The following is a 21,248-nucleotide window of genomic DNA, read 5'->3' as shown; positions in this document are numbered from 1 at the left end:
CACCGTAGTTTATTTAATAGTGTGATGTGTGTTATCCAGACTTAAATGAAGAGCTCTTGAACAAGTTAGATCGTTTACTAAATAACTGCATTCGTTTCATTTTCTGTCTTCGTAAATACGACCATGTCTCCTCTTTCCGCTCTAAACTCGGCTGGTTTCCTATACGTGTTCGTCGAAATATTCGCATGCTTTGCACCCTCTTTTCTGTTATTAATGATCCCCAATCTCCCGAATATCTCAAATCTTTCTTCAACTACTATGGTGTTTCTCGTGTCCGTCAACTTCGCTCTACTCTTCTTCTTTCTTTGTCCATACCATCTCACCGAACAGGTTTCATGTCCTATTCTTTCTCTATTCAGGCAGCTCGCCTTTGGAATAGTCTCCCTGTTAAAATTAGACAGTGTCCGAACAGATTTGCATTTAAAAAATCCTTACGTGAGTACTTTGCTGGCAGAACGATGAATTCTTAGTGTTTCTGTTTTGAAAGTTTCATCTGATATCTTATGTATTTGTATGTATGTATATTGTATGTATTTATATAAATATTATATATACAGATATATGTATGTATGTCTATGCCTATGCATTATTTAACTATACTTGTATATATGTATTCACTATGTTGCACCGCCTACAAATTCTCTGCTTTGCCCGAAGGTTGACTGGTAGAGAATGCCTCATAGCATTAAGTCCGCCTTTTGTACGATTGTATTTTCTTTTGTGCAATAAAGATTAAATAAAATAATAATAGTCCCGATTCAACGATTAAGTCAATAATTGACGTGAAGTAGCGCAGAGCTAAGAAAATTGGCGCTGCCTTGTGTCGGAGGCCAGGTCACATTTTGGGTCACTGAGCTAGCGGAGTAAGTAAGCAATTTTGTCGCAACACAACTTAAAACTAAAGAAATTTATCAGTTTTAATTGCAAAGAAATGTTTCCCTCCATTCTTTGTAAGTCCCTCATCAACTCCATAGTAAAGTTCCGTGGATAATTTTATGATTCCCCTGGATGGAATAGTTATCAGTGGGCGGCATTGTGCAACGGGGCAAGTTTTAATAACATCCCGGAGTTTGTGCAAACTTTTCAATTTGAACAATCTGAAGTGGGAGAGATCGACCAAGCGTGAGCGGTTGTGTTCATGTATGAAATATTACTTATCTTTAAATTACTTTCCCATAAAAATTATTTTACCTTTGCCATTTATTTTATCACGACTACTTTTAAAAATTGTTTTCGTTAAACAACTTGGGCCCTTACAAGTAGGAAACAAATCAATTTATTATTAAAACATATTTTTATTTGTGTTTTTTAAGTACTTACACTTCTTTTTAAATTCTTCTTCTATCTAGCGTTATCCCGGCCTTTGCCATGATCCGCTTTCCTACTACCCTTTCTTCACTTTGCGCGATCCTGGGCGTCCTCTCGTGTGAGCCCGTTTACGCTCATATCGGCTTTTACAACATCGAGCCAACGCTTATTTGGTCTGCCCTGGGGTTGGGTGCCGTCAACAGGAGCTGAATGTTTCCTACGTAGTCAGCTGTAATTAGTTACACTATTGTTTAAAAATAATATTGAATTCGTATAGAAGGTGCAAGCACGCAGGTGAAAGCTGGACCCTGAAAAAGAAGTTGGTCAACAAACTAAGGGCTTTTGAAATGTGGATTTATCGAAGGATGCTCAAAATTAAATGGACAGATAGAATAACAAATGTTAGAGTTTTGGAAATCATGAAAAAAGGTTTAGAAGTAGTATCAACAATTAAGAGTCCACTATAACTTGGATTTTTTTAAATCAAGAGTGAATAGACATCTTTTAGGTAAGCATGATCCATCCTAGACTGCATCGGCACTTACCATCAGGTGAGATTGCGGTCAAGTGCTTGCCTTTTTTTAATAAAAAAAAGAAAAAAAAAAAGAAAAGGAAAACAGCATATTTTGGATATATATATAAAAACAATAAATACAATTTACTGAAATTAATAATTGAAGGAAAACTTGAAGGGAAGCGTGGTAGCGGTAAAAGGCGCACATCATGGACTGGAAATATAAGAGACTGGTTAAAAGTGAAGAGCATAGATAGACTAATTCGCATGACTGAACATAGAGAGACATATAGACATATGGTCGCCGACCTCCTGGACGGAGATGGCACGTGAAGAAGAAGAAGCACGCAGGTACTGCTCGCCCTTTAACCCTCGCCCCCTCTGTTGCCGCTATACCAAATACTAAAAAGTACAGAACCCTCGGTGGACGAGTCCGAATCGCACTTTTCCGGTTTTTTAGTATATGACATCTTGAAAACGATGGGCAGATAGAACACTTCAGGAGTAAATAAATGTTTGAGCAAAATGAGGATAGTGTGATCTAATAGGTTTGAAGAGGCATGAAATGTTAACAAAACTAAAATACGAAATTCACCTACACCTAGATCGAATATCGTTAATAGGTGCAAAAAGCAACATATCATTGGTTAAATTAATGTCTTACGCAAGTTTTTCTTGTTAAAATTTGCCAAACTAAATTTGATAACGTAATAATATTAGTGCCGATATGGATCGATGCATAGGTAACATGATCAATTTTCATTAGCACTTTCTGAATCAAAATGTCAATTTCCATGAACTCATTTACTGACTTACATCAAACAATAGATTGTTCAACACGTGTAGCTCGTTCGACACTTCGCTAACCTCAAGTAACCAACGCCATCACATTAACTTGGACACGGGTTCCCTGCCAACGTGTTAATTATGAAATAATTGAAATTTCAAGTGAAAAATTATGCAAATGGTATAACGGCAGCGGATCGGCAGCCATTTTGAAGTAGTAAAGGTGTTGCCGTAATAGAATATTGACTGCAAATTTAAATTAAAAGGGAAGTGGAGGACAATGGGAGTTTGGTAGAGTAGGGGGAATTTTAGGAGTCAATCAAGGCTTAGAGCTAAGAGGTATTTTGAGGAGACTCGATTATTTTGTGTGTCAGTCAGTAAAATATTATCAGCGCACTTAGGGGCACGACAAGATGAGTAAAAGGTATTTTTGGCGGGTAAACTTAGACAAATTGATTCCGTATTAACTAGTGTTTAGATAACCGCGTAACCGCGCGTGTAACCGTTATACAACATTCTGAATCTGCAGCAATACAACATTTATTTTAACTGGATCAGCGCGTGCTCTAACTCCTGTCTCGTTATCGTCACGTGCTGATAATATTTTGCTGACCGGTACATGTGATATTAATAGTACGTCAAAAAATACCTTAAGTTTAAACTTTTTAAATGAATAAAACCAATCAGTTTCGAAATGTTAAAACAGATTTAATAGTTACAAGATTTTGAACTTTACAAAAATATTCATGTGTCATTATATTCTTTATTTATTTTCCATCTTGGGCTAGGTAATTTATAAATCAATGCTATGAATATAAAAGTAAACAATAAAAACTTTCAAAACAATACAAAATATACATAAATACATTATAAAAAACCTAACCTGGGGTGCCGCTAGCAGCGGGGCAGGGCCCAAGCTGCTGGTGGTCAGGGCCGCAGAATGAGGAACCGACGTTCTATACGCGCCGTGTCCAAAATTACCGCTTTCTGCATCTGACCCTTGATCCAACCACCCAGCGAGTGCGAGAGTCTCTCTAGGTGATGGTCGAGAGTTATATTTATTATTATTTTCGTCCTGACGGTTTAAACATGACGCACGTAAATAACCAGGCCCTTAATGTGTTTCCAAACCCAAACATAAATATGTACGACTAACGCTCTAAATTTTGGCGAAACTCAACCCCTAATCGCATAACCGACGATCGGCGGCTGCCGTGTTATCGCCGCCTGGCTACAGTACCGGCCACTTTGGGCCCTAGAGCAAAATACAATTACCCGAAGACTTCATAGATCATATACCCGACGCCGCTTTTACGCTGCGTATTAAGTACGTAAGCGAACAACTTGCGAACGCGAAGCGAAGCGGCGAGCCCACGGCGTTCGCGTTCGCAACGAGATCGCCCACGTAGGACACTTCTATAGGTATCAAAGCATTGATTCACTCCGCGCCGCATCGCTTCGCTGCGTTTGCGTGTTGTTCGCCTACGTAGTACGCTGCGTTATTCGGGCTCCGAGCGGCGAAAAGCGAGTAGCAATGAGCGAGTGATTTTTTTGCGGGTTTTGTCTTACCAAAAGTTTGTGTCGGTAGCCAGCGAGGGATTGACGAAATTTGTTTGTTATAACTTTCAATTTATATGAGACCTTAACCTACAATTATACTTTTTTCGTGAGAACTGTTCTAATCGTATTTTCGTCTCTTAGTAAAAAATACATGTCCTTTTAGATTATATGATTTATAAAGTGCATCTCGACTTTGCACTAGTTTCATTCACATAAATTACAAGAATCAACTTCAAAGAATAATAATTATACTTATATAAATATGTGTAGAATTCAACTAAGTCGTATAGCAAGTAGCACAGAACAGATTTTCTTTGGCTTTGTGCACTGTCATTTAATAGTACAAACATACGCTCAATATAGGAGTATTTTTACGTAAATCTTTCGTATTACGCTGTCTGTGGCACATAGTTCACATAGTATATGGCTAAAATAAACGTACATGAAATTCCAACCAACCCAACCACGTACAAATATTAGGCAGTTAATTGCTAGTAACACAAAATTCAGGTTTTTTTTTTAAATACTCGTTGAAAGAACAGTATCATTTTGTAAAATTTCAACGAATTATTTTCTTTTTTCACAATGTTTTAATGGCATTATAAAATGCGAGCAATGAATTGATATTAAACCAAATATATATATATATACAAAATATTAATTGCGCTATGATACAAAATAATAAGTACGAATACGAGTATGATGGTTGAGTTCAAATCGTCTATCGTGTCATACCTACATCACTTTCGTTACTCTCATTAAACTTGCCGGAATAGTTATTTACGATACAAGTGCGGAAAAGAGGAAATTCGAAACGAGTGGCGATAAATTAAAACACGACCGCAGGGAGTGTTTTAAATCGACACGAGTAGCGAATTACCTATTCGCACGTGTATCGTACAACGTTTTACAGTACATATGGCCCTTTAAACTTTCGACATATGCACGAAAAGTGCTATTTGACGCACTAGTGCGAGAAAGTAGCACCATATGTACTGTAAAGTAACGACCGAAACGAACGAGATTAAAAAACAATCAAGTTATTATTATTATTTATTTCTTCCTTGCCGCATCCGGCAATGGCGACCCCATTAACAATTCTTGTCCGAATTATGAAATGCCCTAATGTGGCTCGCAAAACCAAACTTTGTCTTGCAGATGCGGTCACAGGATGCGCAATGGAGTTGTCCAGTCGAGTTGCGGGTGTACGTGTAGGAGGGCTTAGGTTAACATTATTTTAAACTCACGTCGCCACGTTCGCCGTTTAAGTCGAATAAGCGTTCGACATGTTTCGATCCAATTTTCGAGGATCTTCTTTCTCGGAGCACCGACTGCACCACCTTTGTCCATTACTGCTTGAGAGCGCAAAGTGTAAATCAATAAAGGTGCTACCATGTTCTACCACAGCATCATCTACCACATCTCGAGTTGTATTGGCAAATCAAATGTTTTGGCACAACATCTGTGCGTGCATTGAAATGCTTGGCACCCGTTTCTGACTTGTTATGCCGGTAATTGACATGCTTCTTATACGTATGTATAAGATGATATTTATTTATTTTTTTATTTTTTTCTTCTCTCATTTTATCTGCAATCGGCCGTTCTAGCCATAATCAGATGTTCTGTCTTTTTAAGGGTTTTGAGAGGTCTTCCATTAAATACTCTCTCTTGACTTTTATAAAATATAATTTATCTTCTAGTGCCTCTGGTCTAGCCGCAGTATTTGCCACCTTTTCAGCCTACTCGGATTGTCATTGATGTTAACCAAGTCCCTTGCAAGTTCGTTTGTATGTTTTTTTAGTCGTTCTTTGTACTTAACACAATATCTGTTAACCTCCTCTTTGATTGTTGGAATATTTAGGTATTCATGTATCTCTGTATTCTTTGCAAACCATGGTGCACATGTTACAGCCCTTAGGACATTATTCTGAAACCTTTGTAGAATCTCGAGGTTTGAGTTACTGGCCGTTCCCCAGAGTTCAATCCCGTATGTCCATATGGGTTTTATAATGCTTTTATACACTAGCATTTTATTAGATAGTGTCAGAGGTGATTGTCGGCCGATCAGCCAGTACAGGCGCTTGTAACGAAGGTCTGCTTCTTTTCTCTTTGTTTTAATATGGTTGGCCCATGTTAGTCTCCTATCCAGGTGAAGACCAAGGTATCTTACACAAGTTTCCTGGGGTAGCTGTTCTCCTCTCAGGTTCACGGCTGGACAGCTCTCTCTTCGTAGTGTGAATGTTATTTGTACTGATTTATTAACATTTGGCTTTATTCTCCACGTTTCAAGCCATTCTTCTATCTTGCGTAAATGAGTTTGTAATTTTTCAGCTGCTATGGTTGGGTTTACTTGTTATGCCGGTAATTGACATGCTTCTTATACGTATGTATAAGATGATACTTATATATAAAAAAAAGTAACCAAAGTAAGCGAAAAAAGTAACCGAAGTTTTTTTTTTTCACAACATATGATTACAGTACAAATTACATTAATGTCAATTTATAAATATAAATATTATAAATAATATATTTATTTATAAATATGTGCATTAATGTTTATTTATATTTATTTATTTTATTTTATTTTGTTATTTATTTATTTATTTTAAGTTGCCGTTATCCCTTAGACAGTCCCAGTCGGTAGCATCACTCAAGAGTAAATTGCATAAGCTATGGCTCTCCAATGACTTGTGTACTAAGTAGTTTTATTTAATATTTGTTATATATATATTTATTTATAGGTGTGTATTTATATTAATATGTATTATATGTGTATTTATATTATAATATAGGCTAGAGGTTTTCAATTATTTACTCGTGTAATAATTGAACCATAATTTCACTTTTCTGTACATAGTGTTCGTTTGTCTGTCATTTTTAATTGTCTACTCTCAGTCGCTCAAAGGTTGACTGGAAGAGATCCCTCACAGGGATAAGTTCGCCTTTGTACATTGTATACTTTCTGTTTAATTGTATATCTTAACCTGTCTTATGTGCAATAAAGTGTTTACATACATACTTATATTTGTATCAGTTAGACCATTCAAAACAAAAGTGCTTTTTGCTAGGCCTACTTGAATCACTACATAGTATTAAACAAAGTGGCTTACTGCTGTCTGGATGGATGTCTGTCCCTATGTATGCTTAAATCTTTAAAACTACGCAACGGATTTTAATACGGTTTTTTAATAGATAGAATGATTCAAGAGGACGGTTTATATGTATATGCGAAAGCGGGGCGGGTCGCCAGTGATGTGAATCTTTGAAGGTTTTTGTAGGAATTTTTTTACTTATGCAAAATTTTTAGGACTAAAAGTTTAAAGAGGCGATGAGGTTAATTGTGTTTTATTTTAATCTGGTCCGTTAAAGGGTCAAGCACATATTTAGCGATAGATCAATTTTCGATTATCTATAAACCCCTCCAGCAAAGTCACCCTATTTTATTACACCCCTATCACCAACAAATTCCACATAAATCATCAGGCCAGCAATGCTTCAGACACCCAAAGATAGAAATTGATAAATGTTCCGCGGCGCCACGGAATCCTGCCGAGCGCGCACCTGCGATGCAATAAAGTAATGGACGCACTCCATTGCGGCCTACATCGACTCACTTGATTAATGGATCGGGAGAGAATAAGCGATCGATAGCGTAATTGGCGATCGGCTCGAAAAAGCGGGATTGAATAAAAAGCCTTTCAGATCGTGTTACGGGTGGATGTTCAAAGTAATACATACACATGCTTTAAAAATTGTAAAATATGGTAAGTGTAATTGTTTTCATTACCTACTGTCTCGGTTGATGGTTATAATTAGTTTTCCACTATTTAACGCTCTAAGTGCGTCTTTGTACTGAATTTTTCCTAATTTTTCCTTTTAGGGTTCCGTGGGTTCCGTACCCAAAGGGAAAAAACGGGACTCTATTGCTAAGACTCCACTGTCCGTCTGTCTGTCTGTCTATCTGTCCGTCTGTCTGTCTGTCACCAGGCTGTATCTCATGAACTGTAAAAGCTAGACAGTTGATATTGCCGCTTTAACAACAAATACTAAAAAGTCCGGAACCCTCGGTGGGCGAGTCCGACTCGCACTTGTCCGGTTTTTTGTACAATAAAGAGTTTACTACTACTTAATGGTTCACGGATTTTTTTTTCTGATTGTTATTTTTTAATCTAAATCATCATAATAATCAGTGGTTCGGACACTTAGAGAGAATGGGAGAGGATCGTGCCGTGAAGAAAGCGTACTTGGGACAACCAAATGGGAGACGCCCGGTTGGACGCCCTCTAAAACGACGGAGTTGCCCAAGACCTGCTCAACCTCGGCCATGGCGACTGGCGGAAGCTATCGCAAGACCGAGAGCCATGGCGTGATCTGGTGTCGGAGGACAGGACTCACTTTGGCTCGTTGCGTCACCGTAGTAAGTAAGTATGTTCAGGCAGTTCAGTTGTGGAACTCATTACCTTCCGACTTAAGGTATGCTAAATCACTTCATATTTTTAAAACTCAAGTAAAAGAATATTATTTATCACTTCCGTAATGTTATTTTATGTCCTGTTCCTGTTTCCCTAATTGTTGTTGGCCGCACTGTTGTGTTTTATATATATTCGTAAATATGTTATATATGATAATATATTTATTTATATAGTAGTGTATGTAGTTTATACTTTTGTATGTGTATTATTAGGTATTATTATACCTCAATTTCTATCACTCATTGCATCACCTACTCACATTACTTTTTTTTTGCCTTGATCCATTACCCTAAGGTTGTCTGGAAGAGATCGCTCTTTAGCGATAAGACCGCCTGTTGTCTACCATAGTTTGTGCTTAATTTTTATGTCATGTTCCTTTTCATATTGGTGAGCAATAAAGAATATTTGTATTGTATTGTATTGTATTGTATTGTATTGTATTGTATGTTAACAGCACTTGCCTAACACCATCGCCAAATAATGTACTCAATAATTATGCACATCACCCTCGGGCTTTTACCATTCTGATGAAGCCGCATTACGCCCAATAGCAGATGTAAATAACTAACGACGGAAAGCCCAAGCCGCTGATGGTACTTGGCTTTCATGAAGATGGATGAGACGGCAACCCGTATGTTACGTTTATGTTTTTGATCCCTGGCTATCGTAGGGCAGGTCAATGTGCAGGTAAGCCGTACAAACAAAGTGAAAATGCTGTGTCAGATCATTAGAGACAACGAGTGTGAACGAGACGTTCTGAATTATTTTTCGTTTTGTCAATTTTGCCACTTTATAGGATGCAGGGGTCGAGAACATGGTATTTATTAAAAGACTGTTACATCTATAACTATCACGAAAATTAGTCATAAAAATTCACCGTCAGCTTATGCTTAGGTAAGAGATGTGCCCTAGAATTAGTTTTATTCGAGATATGAGGTGAGGTCATCTCTGAGGTAAAGGGGCCCACTGACTATCAGTCCGCCGGACGATATCGGCCTGTCAGTTAGAACAAAAATTTGACAGTTCCGAACAACTGACAGGCCGATATCGTCCGGCGGACTGATAGTCAGTGGGCCCCTTAAGTTTCGGGTGACAAACAAACAGTCATGGAGAAATTAAGTATACGCATTTCCAACTTGAAACCCTACTAAAAGGTAAACCTTGATAGCAACATAATGGAACCTTATGAGAAAACACGAGATATTTCTGCTTATTAGTAACATTTTGGAAATATTAACGTTTATATTTCTTGTCACGTTAAATAGTTATTGTTTTTAAAGTAAGTAAGGTACGAGTAAGGTGGGGTAAGAAGAACATTAGTTTATTTTCCTCGGGGCAAGACAAACAGTATGAGGATTATATACAAGTGTTCGTCTTGTCCCGGTGATAGTCTTACTCCACCTTTCGCTAATACACTTTATTGTACGAAAAAAAATAGGTTACAGCAGATAAATATTATAAGTCCGACGACCGGTCTGGCCTAGTTGGTAGTGACCCTGCCTGTGAAGCCGATGGTCCTGGGTTCGAATCTCTGTAAGGGCATTTATTTTTTGTGATGAGCACAGATACTTGTTCCTGAGTCATGGGTGTTTTCAATGTATTTAAGTATTTATATATTATATATATCGTTGTCTGAGTACCCATAGCACAAGCCTCCTTGGGCTTACCGTGGGACGTCAATATGTGTAAGAATGTCGTATAATATTTATTTATTTATAATTTATTTATTTTTATTTATAAGTACTAAGTTTGTATTTATAAATTTATATTCATACAGCCTTAAAAGCACACTCTCCCAAGGCAATTTATTTACACCAACGTGTACCGTCGCTCCCTGGGACTACTATGAATTGCCCATTAGCCCAACGTATCGAAGCCCTATCCTTCCCATCTGCATATCGGGCCACTAAAAATATACACAATTAATTTATATACCCCGAAAACCCTGAATAAATATCCTGCATCTAGTTTTACTCGATTAAGCGAGGGTTGGAGCTAATTATTTTAGTTAGGTTTAGGATCAAGGCTCCGTTTAAAGTGAATTATGTGGCTTTTTGGTTATTAAGCTAATTATGTGTAATAATTAATGTAAGAAAGCAATTCACTGATAGTATAATACAATCAATTCAAAACACTAAGTATAATGTACAGTCCAAAAGGCCATTTGGGTTTTAATAGATAATATATATATTGATTTATACTTCATTGCACAAAAGAATAACTTGATGTACAAAAGGCGAACTTAATACCATTAGGCGAACTCCAGCCAACCAAAGCAGAAAATATTTTAGGCGATGCATTTATTTTGTAACCAAAAAACCGGCCAAGTGCGAGCCGGACTCGCGCACCGAGGGTTCCGTACTTTTTAGTATTTGTTGTTATAGCGGCAACAGAAATACAATACATCAATTTCAACTGTGTAGCTATCACGGTTCATGAGATACATAGTGACAGACAGACGGACTAGGGTCCCGTTTTTACCCTTTGGGTACGGAACCCTAAAAATTGTTAATAAAAACAGGATTAAACCTCAGTTAATACCTTTTTCCATAAAAAAAAAAATACTCCACCATATCGTAGCGCTCTCCCAGTAACCTACTTTAATAAATTAGAATGTCCGCTGTGGCATTATCTATTTATTTAAATTTGATTCAGGTGACATATACTACAATATAATAATATTACAAATAAGTACTAGAAATATTAGAAATTAAAACTAAACACCATTTAGACGGCATAACGGCATTACGTGAAATCGTCTGCTCTTGTGTGTTATAATTCCAAAAGTTGAGTGCAGATGCTAGTTTTTGCTAAAGCGAATACCATCTGACCTCCTGGGACTAGCCCGGTACCATCGTGATGTTACCCTTCACCGGAGAACAACTGGTGAATATCAAATATTACTTGCTTAAGTACCTAAACAATATATAGACATGCTTCATAAGTCAACAGGTTCTCCAAACATTAAACAGTAAACCCATAATTCCGCACAAAAGCTCAGAATTTCAGAGTCGAAAGCATGTTCCCAGAAACGAAATCGCTTAAGGCATTAGGCTACTTGTTTATATTAAGTGCCTTCCAACAAATAGGTCGTAAAGTCGTCGCTAAAGTTATTAAAACATTTTAACGTTTTCACTTACATTGCAAATTTCGTTGTGTTCCATTTTGGCACGCCCCCACTCACGCCTGGCAGACGTCCAAACACGTCTTGGATTGAAATTTTGGGAAAAGGAATGGCTACTGTGTTAGATAGATACATGGGGGATTTTATTCACATAATTTCACTTAAAAACCCGACTATAGTAGTGTTTGGATGGGTTAAACTACACAATAAGGGATACAGTACAATATTTCTTTAATAAAACGCATGGGATTAACCTCGTTATTAGGAACTTAAATCTATAAAATAAAGGCAAAGTTTTCAAAACTTTCTGTCTACATAATTCCTAATTTTCGTATATAAATTACTTTTACTGGCCAATATTTTCCCTCAAACCGCTCCCGCGTAAAAAGCGTTATTTTGGGCTTTCCTAATATAAATCCGAGGGTATAATTTCCTGAGCTAATTTACATACTTTACCTCATAATTTTTTCATTTTCTTTTAATTAACTCCCTTGAATTTAGAAGGTGTCTGGACGATCGGTTTGAATACAAAAATTCGTTAGGAGAGTAAATTAGTATTTTTTGTTTGCTATTAAATTATGTCGCACACTTTGAGAAGCAAAAGACTTTCTCTTTCAACTTTTCTTTCTTTATTTTACCTAACAATTTTTACGAAAGGGTGTCCAGTAATTTGTTATTACGTTATGAAATTGGACATTACAATAAAACTACCTGCTGGTTTCAGAAATTTTAACACAGCTGAGTGGAAATTATTTATTGGTAATTATCGAATACCTACTTTTTAAGTAAGACCAAGATTTGCTTCACGATAAGTGTAAGAATGTATCGTAATAAATACAAATTGATTCATAGGTTCAAATCTCGCACATATTTATGTAGTAATAATGTATAATGACTTAATAAAACGCAATTGTTTTTTGTATGGAAAGCGAACCAGCTTAACAAACCGTATTGGGCATTTCCCGGCCTAACTCTGTTTTATATTCCAGCAGTCGTGTTTTATGACCTAGGCTCCAGTACAAACTGAACGCGCTGACGTCATCCAAATCCGTCAGCTCACCTAAGCCCAAACCGCTGACATAATGCTATGGCGCGGACGTCGGGCCCATTTGTCGTCGTCCGCAACGCATTTATACCGCGATAACGCTGGCTGATGTATCAGTTGCTTGTTAAGCGTCAGAAAGGACTAACCAGTATAAGTTATTTGATTATGCAGTCGTTAACAAAATAGTGGACCACAAACCATATAAATGTAGTCCCCATTTTCCTCCTTGCAGAATATTGAAACTATGGAAAATGTTTTAACCGTAGCTTCCTTTACCTTCGTTTAATTTTTTTTGTTTTTTTTATTAGGTAGTATAAAAGAGTTGGGAGCAAAAAAAAATCCAAACGACATTATAAAAGCTCCTAACACTTATAGTATGTTTGAGTCTCACGAGAGTTTTATAGTTAAAACTACAATAATTCCTTTTAAAATCGATGTCGCATTTTGGCTCTTGAATCAAGTAAATAAAATGTCTGGTATGCATTTCAGAATGTATTTATTCCCTTTTGATTTGGGAAAACTGAGAGTGGAGCCGTCATTAACTACACGGAGAAGCATTTATCACATTCGATTCCTTAGGAATAATCGATTCTTTTCGATAGCGGTTCAAGTTATTCAAAGGTTCTTTTTACTTATTTAGACGTCATGGTGAATGGTAGTGGAATTTTGTTAATAGCATATAAGTACTTATACTTATTTTTATAACGTATACATAATTCGCCTTTAGTACATAACTTCGCCTTAACTAGCATTAAATCATAAGTCCACTATAAATTTTATAATGGGCGTCCAGTAATTTAACATTAAGAATTGAATAATTTTCATAAAATAAAACTACGAAAACGGATTATATCGCGTATATTAAATTTATGATACATCCCGACGTTTCGAACCCACCCGTCAGCCCGTGGTCAGTCACCCCGTTATTTTCAATGCACTGCAACATTGATAACTAAGTTACGTTATACCTACATTTTAAACCTTATTGCAACGAGTTAAGGTTTATTGATGGCCAGTTTAGTGTGTTTGCATGCTAAACGGAGCGGTGATTACAACCAATGCTATTAAATGTCAAAATGGGACAAACTATTTGTTAGATTTGACAAACGTTTGTGAATAACGCCATATTAGTTTGGCCAATATACCGTGTCTTATGAAATAAATGAATAATAATAATAAAACTTTTTTTTATCATATAGGTGGTAAATTGTAAGCAATTACTGTAGCCCATAGACACCCGCAACACCAGAGGGGTTGCAAGTACGTTGCCAGCCTTTAAGATGAGAGTATGCTCTTTTCCTGAAGGTTTGAAGGTCGTATCGGTCCGGAAATACCACAGGTTTTGCTGTGATTATGCAAATTAAATGAATAAGGTATTATTATAAGCCTCTCGTGCGATTGTACTAGTAATAGATACTCAGATGCAATGCAACCTCCTACGGAACCTCCGAAAGCCCGACAGAGATAATCCCTATCAGTTGACAAAGGCATTATATTAATTGAAGGCGACTTGTCCGGATTACGTTGAAGCATACATCACTGAGGCTTCGAGACGTTCGGAGCCAGTTAAAGGGCTAGTTAACAAGTAGAATGCACTATGGGACAGTCCCTTGCAGACATCAATGCAATTAGAATCTGATCCGCAGATTTGAAATTAAATGAAATAACTTTAGGTGGAATTCCACAACACAAGCCTTCTTGAGCTTACCGTGGGATTTAGTCAATTTATGTAAGAATGTCCCTGTAGATAAATACCTTAAAACTAGCATCATCATCATATCAGCCAGAGGACGTCCACTGCTGTACATAGGCCTCCCCCAAAGAGTGCCACAATGACCGGTCTTGAGCCACCCGCATCCAGCGGACTCCCGCGACCTTTACCAGGTCATCAGTCCACCTTGTGGGGGGTCTGCCCACGCTGCGCCTTCCGGTACGTGGTCGCCACTCGCCACCTTTCCGCCCCAACGGCCATCGGTTCTACGTGCAATGTGCCCGCAATGTGCAACTAAAAGCTGCAAAACACATCATGGTTGCGTTGTATAACGCAACCCCGCAGTGTCAGGGAACCGGCCTCGGAATCGCCGAAACTTGACACTCTTCGGCCAAAACTCCTCCTTGCTCCACAAAAGAATTAAAATTCGCATTGTGTCGAGATTCCAACTTCGCGACCCTCAGGACGAGACGTGACTTTACTTTTAGATACTTAACGATGTCATCGACCTTCGTAAGGTAATGTAGTCGGATAACATACAACAGCGACGAAATAATAGCGTTGTTTGAGAGTGGAAATAGTGGTGTGACCTAGTTATAGTTATAGACGAGTGTTCCATTCAAAATACGCTCCAGTCTCGTATTGGGCGACAAAAATCGTGTAAATTCAACAACCATAACTTACAAATAAGAATAACGTGCACACAGCAGGTATTAAATAGCATTAATTTAGATATATTTATCGTCTTAAAATTATGCTTTAGTTTTGAGGAATAAGGACAACAAAGTTTTGATATTGAATGACATTTGAGTTTTAAGTGCATAGTAGTAAAGCCAAATCCTTACCACGTTTGAAACTAACATATTTGCTAGCGACTGCGTAAACTAATTCATACTTCATCTCCCTCGTACTAACATTGGTGCAAGCGAGATGCGCTGCGTTTCAGTTGTCGCAGTCGCTAGCGTTTAAGGTTGCGTAAAACTCATGGTGAGGGTAAACCCAAGGGTTGGTTTGCTAAACCATTCATATGATTTCAGTACGGATAATGAGTCAGATTAGACTTAGGGTGAGTCGTATGATGCAATCGGTCATTAAGCGGTTTTCTTAGGTGTGCTTAATTTTTAGGGTTACGTACCCAAAGGGTGAAAACGGGACCCTATTACTAAGACTCCGCTGTCCGTCTGTCCGTCTGTTCGTCCGTCTGTCCGTCTGTCACCAGGCTGTATCTCATGAACCGTAATAGCTAGACATTTCAAATTTTCACAGATGATGTATTTCTGTTGCCGCTATAACAACAAATACTAAAAACAGAATAATATAAATATTTAAATGGGGCTCCCATACAATAAACGTGATTTTTTTGCTGTTTTTTTCCGTAATGGTACGGAACCCTTCGTGCGCGAGTCCGACTTGCACTTGGCCGGTTTTTAATTATCTCTTTTATTTTAAACACATTATCTAGTCTGTGTAAATAGTTGCACTTAAATTCCACTTACCTCCGGAGGCGGCGAGCAGGCCGTGCGCGCGCAGCAGCGCCAGCAGCAGCAGCGGCAGCAGCGGGCGCCGCCGCATGCCGCGCGACCCCGCCCCGCCCGCGCCGCGCCGCCGCCCACACCCGCCGTACCCCTCACCTGATGGACAAACATTTTTTATTACTTTTCATTTCATATGCTCTGAAAGTGGGTCATTGTTGTTCTAAAAGGTGTGCAGAAAATGATACGTGTCTGCACTAGAGCATTTTACGTTCGAAGTACGATTTTTTTTTTTTTTTTTAAGATAAGCAATTTAAGTTTAAATGGATTTGTTATATAATTTACATTCTTATATTTGACTCCATTCCATAAATAACGATACTTTTGTCTAAACTGTCAATTGAAAGTACCCTCAAGAAATACTATAAAAATCTATACTTAGTCATGTTTAAAAAAAAACACATACATTTTACTTTCCTCATATTCGAAAAGAAAAGTAGAGTGTTTAACTCGGGTGAAAGGCATCATTTCTGCCTCGGACTATTGGCGCTCTCACTGCGTTCGAGCGCCAAAATACCTCCGCAGGGATGAGTGCCTTTCATCCCTTGGTTAACAATCTACTATTTCATTTCTCATGCTCTGAAAGTGGGTCATTGTTGTTCTATCAAGTGTGCAGAAAGGTATACGTTTCTGTTCTAGGGCATTTTACTTTAAAATGCGTTTTGTTTAATTTTTTAAGATAAGCAATTAAAATTAGGTTTTAAATGGATTTGTTGTACAATTTTCATTCTGATATTTAACTCCCCATTCCATAAATGACGATACTTTTCCCTAAATCGTTAATTTAAAGCACTCTCAAGAAATACTTTAAAAGTCAACCCACTCGGTCATGTATTCGAAATGAAAAAAGTGTTAACTCGGGTGAAAGGCACCATTTCATCCCTTGGTTAACAATCAACAACTTACGCGCGGTAGCTGGACATAGTTGGAATTGATTCAATCATCCGAAAGAGGTGTTTGAATTAATATTATCAATTAAGTAGAATTCTTAAACCATTTAATTGTAGAATTTTCGTAACAAATATTAAATTACCCTCCTCGTTTCGCTCCTAATGTCTTTTGTAATTAATATAAACACAAACAATTTCAAGGGAAAAAATTTTTTAATTGCAAAATATTAAGAATCATTTAAAAGATCCCAATCAGCGGTTGCGATTGTTCGGTGTCATTGAAGCGGCAGACGCCATTATTGTACAACTGAGTACTTTTCGAGATAAATCTACGCCGTATTCTTTGCAAAATAAAAAAAAAGTAGCAATCAAGGTTTGGTAAATAATACGATATTATATTTACGAAAGCGAGGAGCTGATTGTTTTATCGTGTTATACTAACAAATAAATGATTATGATTTATAATTATCTTTTATTTAAAAAAATAAAGAAAGAAAAGTATTTTATTTGCAAACACACTAAGAGTGCTAGCAATAAGGTTCAAGCTGTATTGTGCTACAATACGGAGGCTATTATATCATTTCTAACAGACATAAAAAGTGTACCTAAGTGGAAAGTTCCCCATTCGCCGGAATCTTGTATTTTTTATGTATGTTACCAGATATTTATTGACATGGCAAAGTTGGACCCATTATCATCGCCTGATAATGGGATCCTGCAGAAACCGATATGACACTTCAAATATGACTTATAGGTTCAGGGTCCTCTACACGATGGGCCATCATACTGGCCCACAGATGGGCCAGCGTGTAGAGAGGGTAGTGGTGTCGGATGGCTTATGGCACGGCGGGATGGTGACGGGATGGCCACGGTGTCGGTTTTTCGTTCGCACATCATGCGTACGCATCTGCTACACGTGGCCCATTCCATAGTGCGTGCTCTCAACCATCGCATGGCCATATCTCGCTGAGCCCAATACTCAATACTCAATATCTTTATTGCTAATAAGGACGAATCCATCGTGTAGAGAAGCCATAATAATAATAATAAAAACATTTATTTCAGGCAGGGCCCATACAATTTTGTTAGTAAATCTTAAAAACAAATTATTAATTTGTATGACTAGCACTACAACTGGACGTCCACCGGGCTAACATAGGGTTGTCCCAGTGGTTAGCAAACATGCTCAAGATGCGATTGGGACTGCCGCGCAGACGGGACATGAGCGAGGCACACCTTTTCCTCATGACGGCCGCAAAGCCGTCTGTCCTTGCTTCGGCAAACACGCCAGACGCACTACAGTGTCGCGGCAGCCCCATCAGTGGACGCGAAGGTCGCTGTACGCTCTACGCTCTCTCGCATGGCCATCTCGCTGGTCCAGCGCTGGGCCATCATGTAGAGGGGCCATAACATTGCATTTGCTCACTACGAGCATATGTGGAAGGCGACGTCATCATGGAATCATATCCCTATCGTATTTATATACAAATACACACCGAGGCCGTTGCGACCATTTGCAGATTAAACTTTCGAACTGTGTTTTACTTTTCAAAACATAAATGCTGACAAACAAGAACAGCGGACAATATTGTCTTTTTCTCTCAAAAAACTATTTAATAAAATCTAATTCGTAGCAGAAATTTCATTTTGAATTTTAATATCGTACCTCGATTTATTACGACGGGTGAGAAATGTTTTTGAAGATTATGAATTTTCTGGCACTTGTATATCACTTCTGTGTCTGATATTGGCTTTGTTGAGCCTAAACTTTTAAAAGCGAAAGTTTTTTGTTCAAGGTAGAAACTCAATTATAAACCACGGCTATAAATAGCCTGAGTTATCACATTTTCAATGTATATATCTCCGTAAAAACCCGTTTTTAGTGAAAACGCGTTTTCTCTAGTTAAAACTAGTTTTCTGCATGGCCTCCGTGAAAATGCGTTTACCATATTTAAAACTTCTTTTCATTACGGCTTCGGTGAAAACTAGGTTTGACTGGAATTTTTCAATCAAAACTAGTTTTCGTAATGAATCAGATGACGATCAGAATACGCCTCCAAAAATACTAGAATAACACAAACAACTACACTTTTGTAATCATACAACGCCATGCCTACTGTGTTGACGATACATTTCCAAATCAAAACCTCATACTATTTTCATAAACAAACTTCCTCTAATTTTTTTTTAAACATGACATGTTATTAAAGGGAAAATCCGAAAATACCACAGTATAAGAATAGCATCAGTAAATCAATTGTAATGGCGGAATTTGGGGTGGGTCCCTCCACGTCCCGTACCTTACGTTATTTGTAATTGAATTGTCAGTTTATAGGACCCGCGTGGACAGAACCCGGTCCCTAGCGGTGGCTTAAAGAAAAGATTGAAGCGGGATTTCACAAATAGAGGCCCTACTGCAAAAATTGAAGTTTCTTCATCCGCCTCTTTGTCGCTCGAATATGCAAGAGCGATAGAGAGACAGCTAGTTATCTGATATCGATTTTCGTTTTGCGTGGTAAACCCTCAGACGCGCCACATTGATAAAAGGATTTGTTACGTACAAAAGGGCATTTTACGTTTTTCAACCAAATGAGCACAATATACTTACGTATTTATCAAGTAAAAAGCTACTCATTTGCCAATATGAAGTTGCTGCTACGAAGATATAATCAATTTTAGAAAATGTGGTACATTTAGCCTGAGAACATGACACGAGTACCAAACGACATAGGTACAGCCAATGCGCGTTTCAGTTCATTCATTCTTTTGAAAATTAAATGACTTCAGTCCAGTGAGACTATTTCGCCAGTGTCAAGGAGGAGGAGGAGGAGGAGGAGGAGCTTTACATACGACTAAAATTGTACGGTTAGTACAATACAGTGTACGGTGATTTGATTAGCTCTTGTAAAGCGATACCTGGACTTTACAAGAAGCACGTGGACTACTGGCCGTTGACTCCAATGGTGGTTAAACGCGTTTCAAGATTAAGTCTCCATTCACTGCACTAGTTTACTTTATAATAAGCTATCGATATTACACTTTAAACAATATTAATGAGCAAAAAACAAAGGAATTATTCGCGAGCCGTGACTAACAAGATAGCGCTCGAACCGAAAGTCCGAGTTTTAGTTATTCGATCTGTTTCGGATATAATACTGATCTGTCAGTGTCAAAAGTGACGTTTTTGGTAGAAGAAATGTCAATTTTGACGATGACATATCCGTAACAGGTGCATGGGAAATATGTTAAGTACTTTAAATTTTTCTTTGTTTTAGTACATAACAACTGAACCTCTGAAACCTGTTATCACTTGCACCGCAGCCGAAATGAGCCCCAACGAAAATCACCTCCACGTAAAAAAGAAAAGATTCTCAAACTGCCCCTACTTAATTTCGTGAGATTTTCTCGAGATATTTTATAGATAAAGTTCCACCCTTATCTGCGCCTGAGTGTACCCCAAATGTACTCAGATTAAGCCGACGTTTTATACGAATGTACTTCGAAACGTTTTGAAGGTATATTAACAGGACTGTTTCAATACAATAACGTAGGTAGGTACCTACTGCGGAAAGTTTATTATATTTGGAAATAAGTGAGATCAGTAAGATCTTTATAGATCTGGGGGCACGGCCGTGCCCCCGCCAAGACGAGACAAAGGGCAAAAGGCAGTGCATATCTTTTCTCGGCACGTTTCGCCGTATTTTCGAACCCTCGTAGCTTCGTCTTGGACAATGCTAGAGAGTTGTAATTTTTTGTTTCTATATACTGCTAGATGTTTCAAATGACACAATGATATGTGCTGCTTTATTCATTAATGAAAGTGCATTTTTAATTTTAGGTTGCACATGTTTTATTTTATATCACGAAAAAATATGCTGTTCCATAGAAAACATTGACATAATATATGATTCGCCAAAATGTATTAAGATATCAGAAGTTTTGTGCGTTTTCAGGGTTGGCCTTGTAGTAAAAATTGTTTGGCCAACAACATATTCACCCCTCAGGGTATGGCCATGTATTATTTTCGAAATTAAACTATCTTGAGACATATTTCAAAATATTTGAATCAGTACGGTTCACGACGGACGACGCACAGCCGCCGCGGACACTCGTGCCTGAGTAAGGATTACCGAAGAATCCGAAACATGTCGCCAAAAGCGACTAAAAATAATAGCGAGTGAAAACGTACTGATCTAAACATGTATTATTTTACTGTTTTAATCGATTTCCAATAATCTCATATCTCATAGCGAAAATAATATATATAATTTTAATAGCAGATTCTGCTTATACATTTACTGTGAAC

General features: G+C 37.8%; 1 protein-coding gene and 1 long non-coding RNA gene across 11 annotated transcripts in view; one reads left to right on the top strand and one right to left on the bottom strand.

Annotated features, from left to right (window-relative positions):
* Window positions 1-21,248, bottom strand: part of LOC134742269 (disintegrin and metalloproteinase domain-containing protein 11) — a 784,213-nt gene that overhangs the window by 544,738 nt on the left and 218,227 nt on the right. For all 10 annotated transcript variants that reach the window (XM_063675307.1, XM_063675303.1, XM_063675305.1 and 7 more), the window contains one exon: window positions 16,017-16,151. In XM_063675307.1, coding sequence (XP_063531377.1) covers window positions 16,017-16,151 — 135 coding nt within the window. The remainder of the gene's footprint in view (window positions 1-16,016; window positions 16,152-21,248) is intronic.
* The window catches only part of LOC134742286 (uncharacterized), a 529,938-nt gene that overhangs the window by 348,571 nt on the left and 160,119 nt on the right, over window positions 1-21,248 (top strand). The window lies entirely within an intron of this gene.

The sequence above is a fragment of the Cydia strobilella genome, chromosome 6, assembly GCF_947568885.1.
Source record: "Cydia strobilella chromosome 6, ilCydStro3.1, whole genome shotgun sequence".
Classification (NCBI taxonomy): domain Eukaryota; kingdom Metazoa; phylum Arthropoda; class Insecta; order Lepidoptera; family Tortricidae; genus Cydia; species Cydia strobilella.
This window is presented reverse-complemented; position numbering and strand designations above follow the sequence as displayed.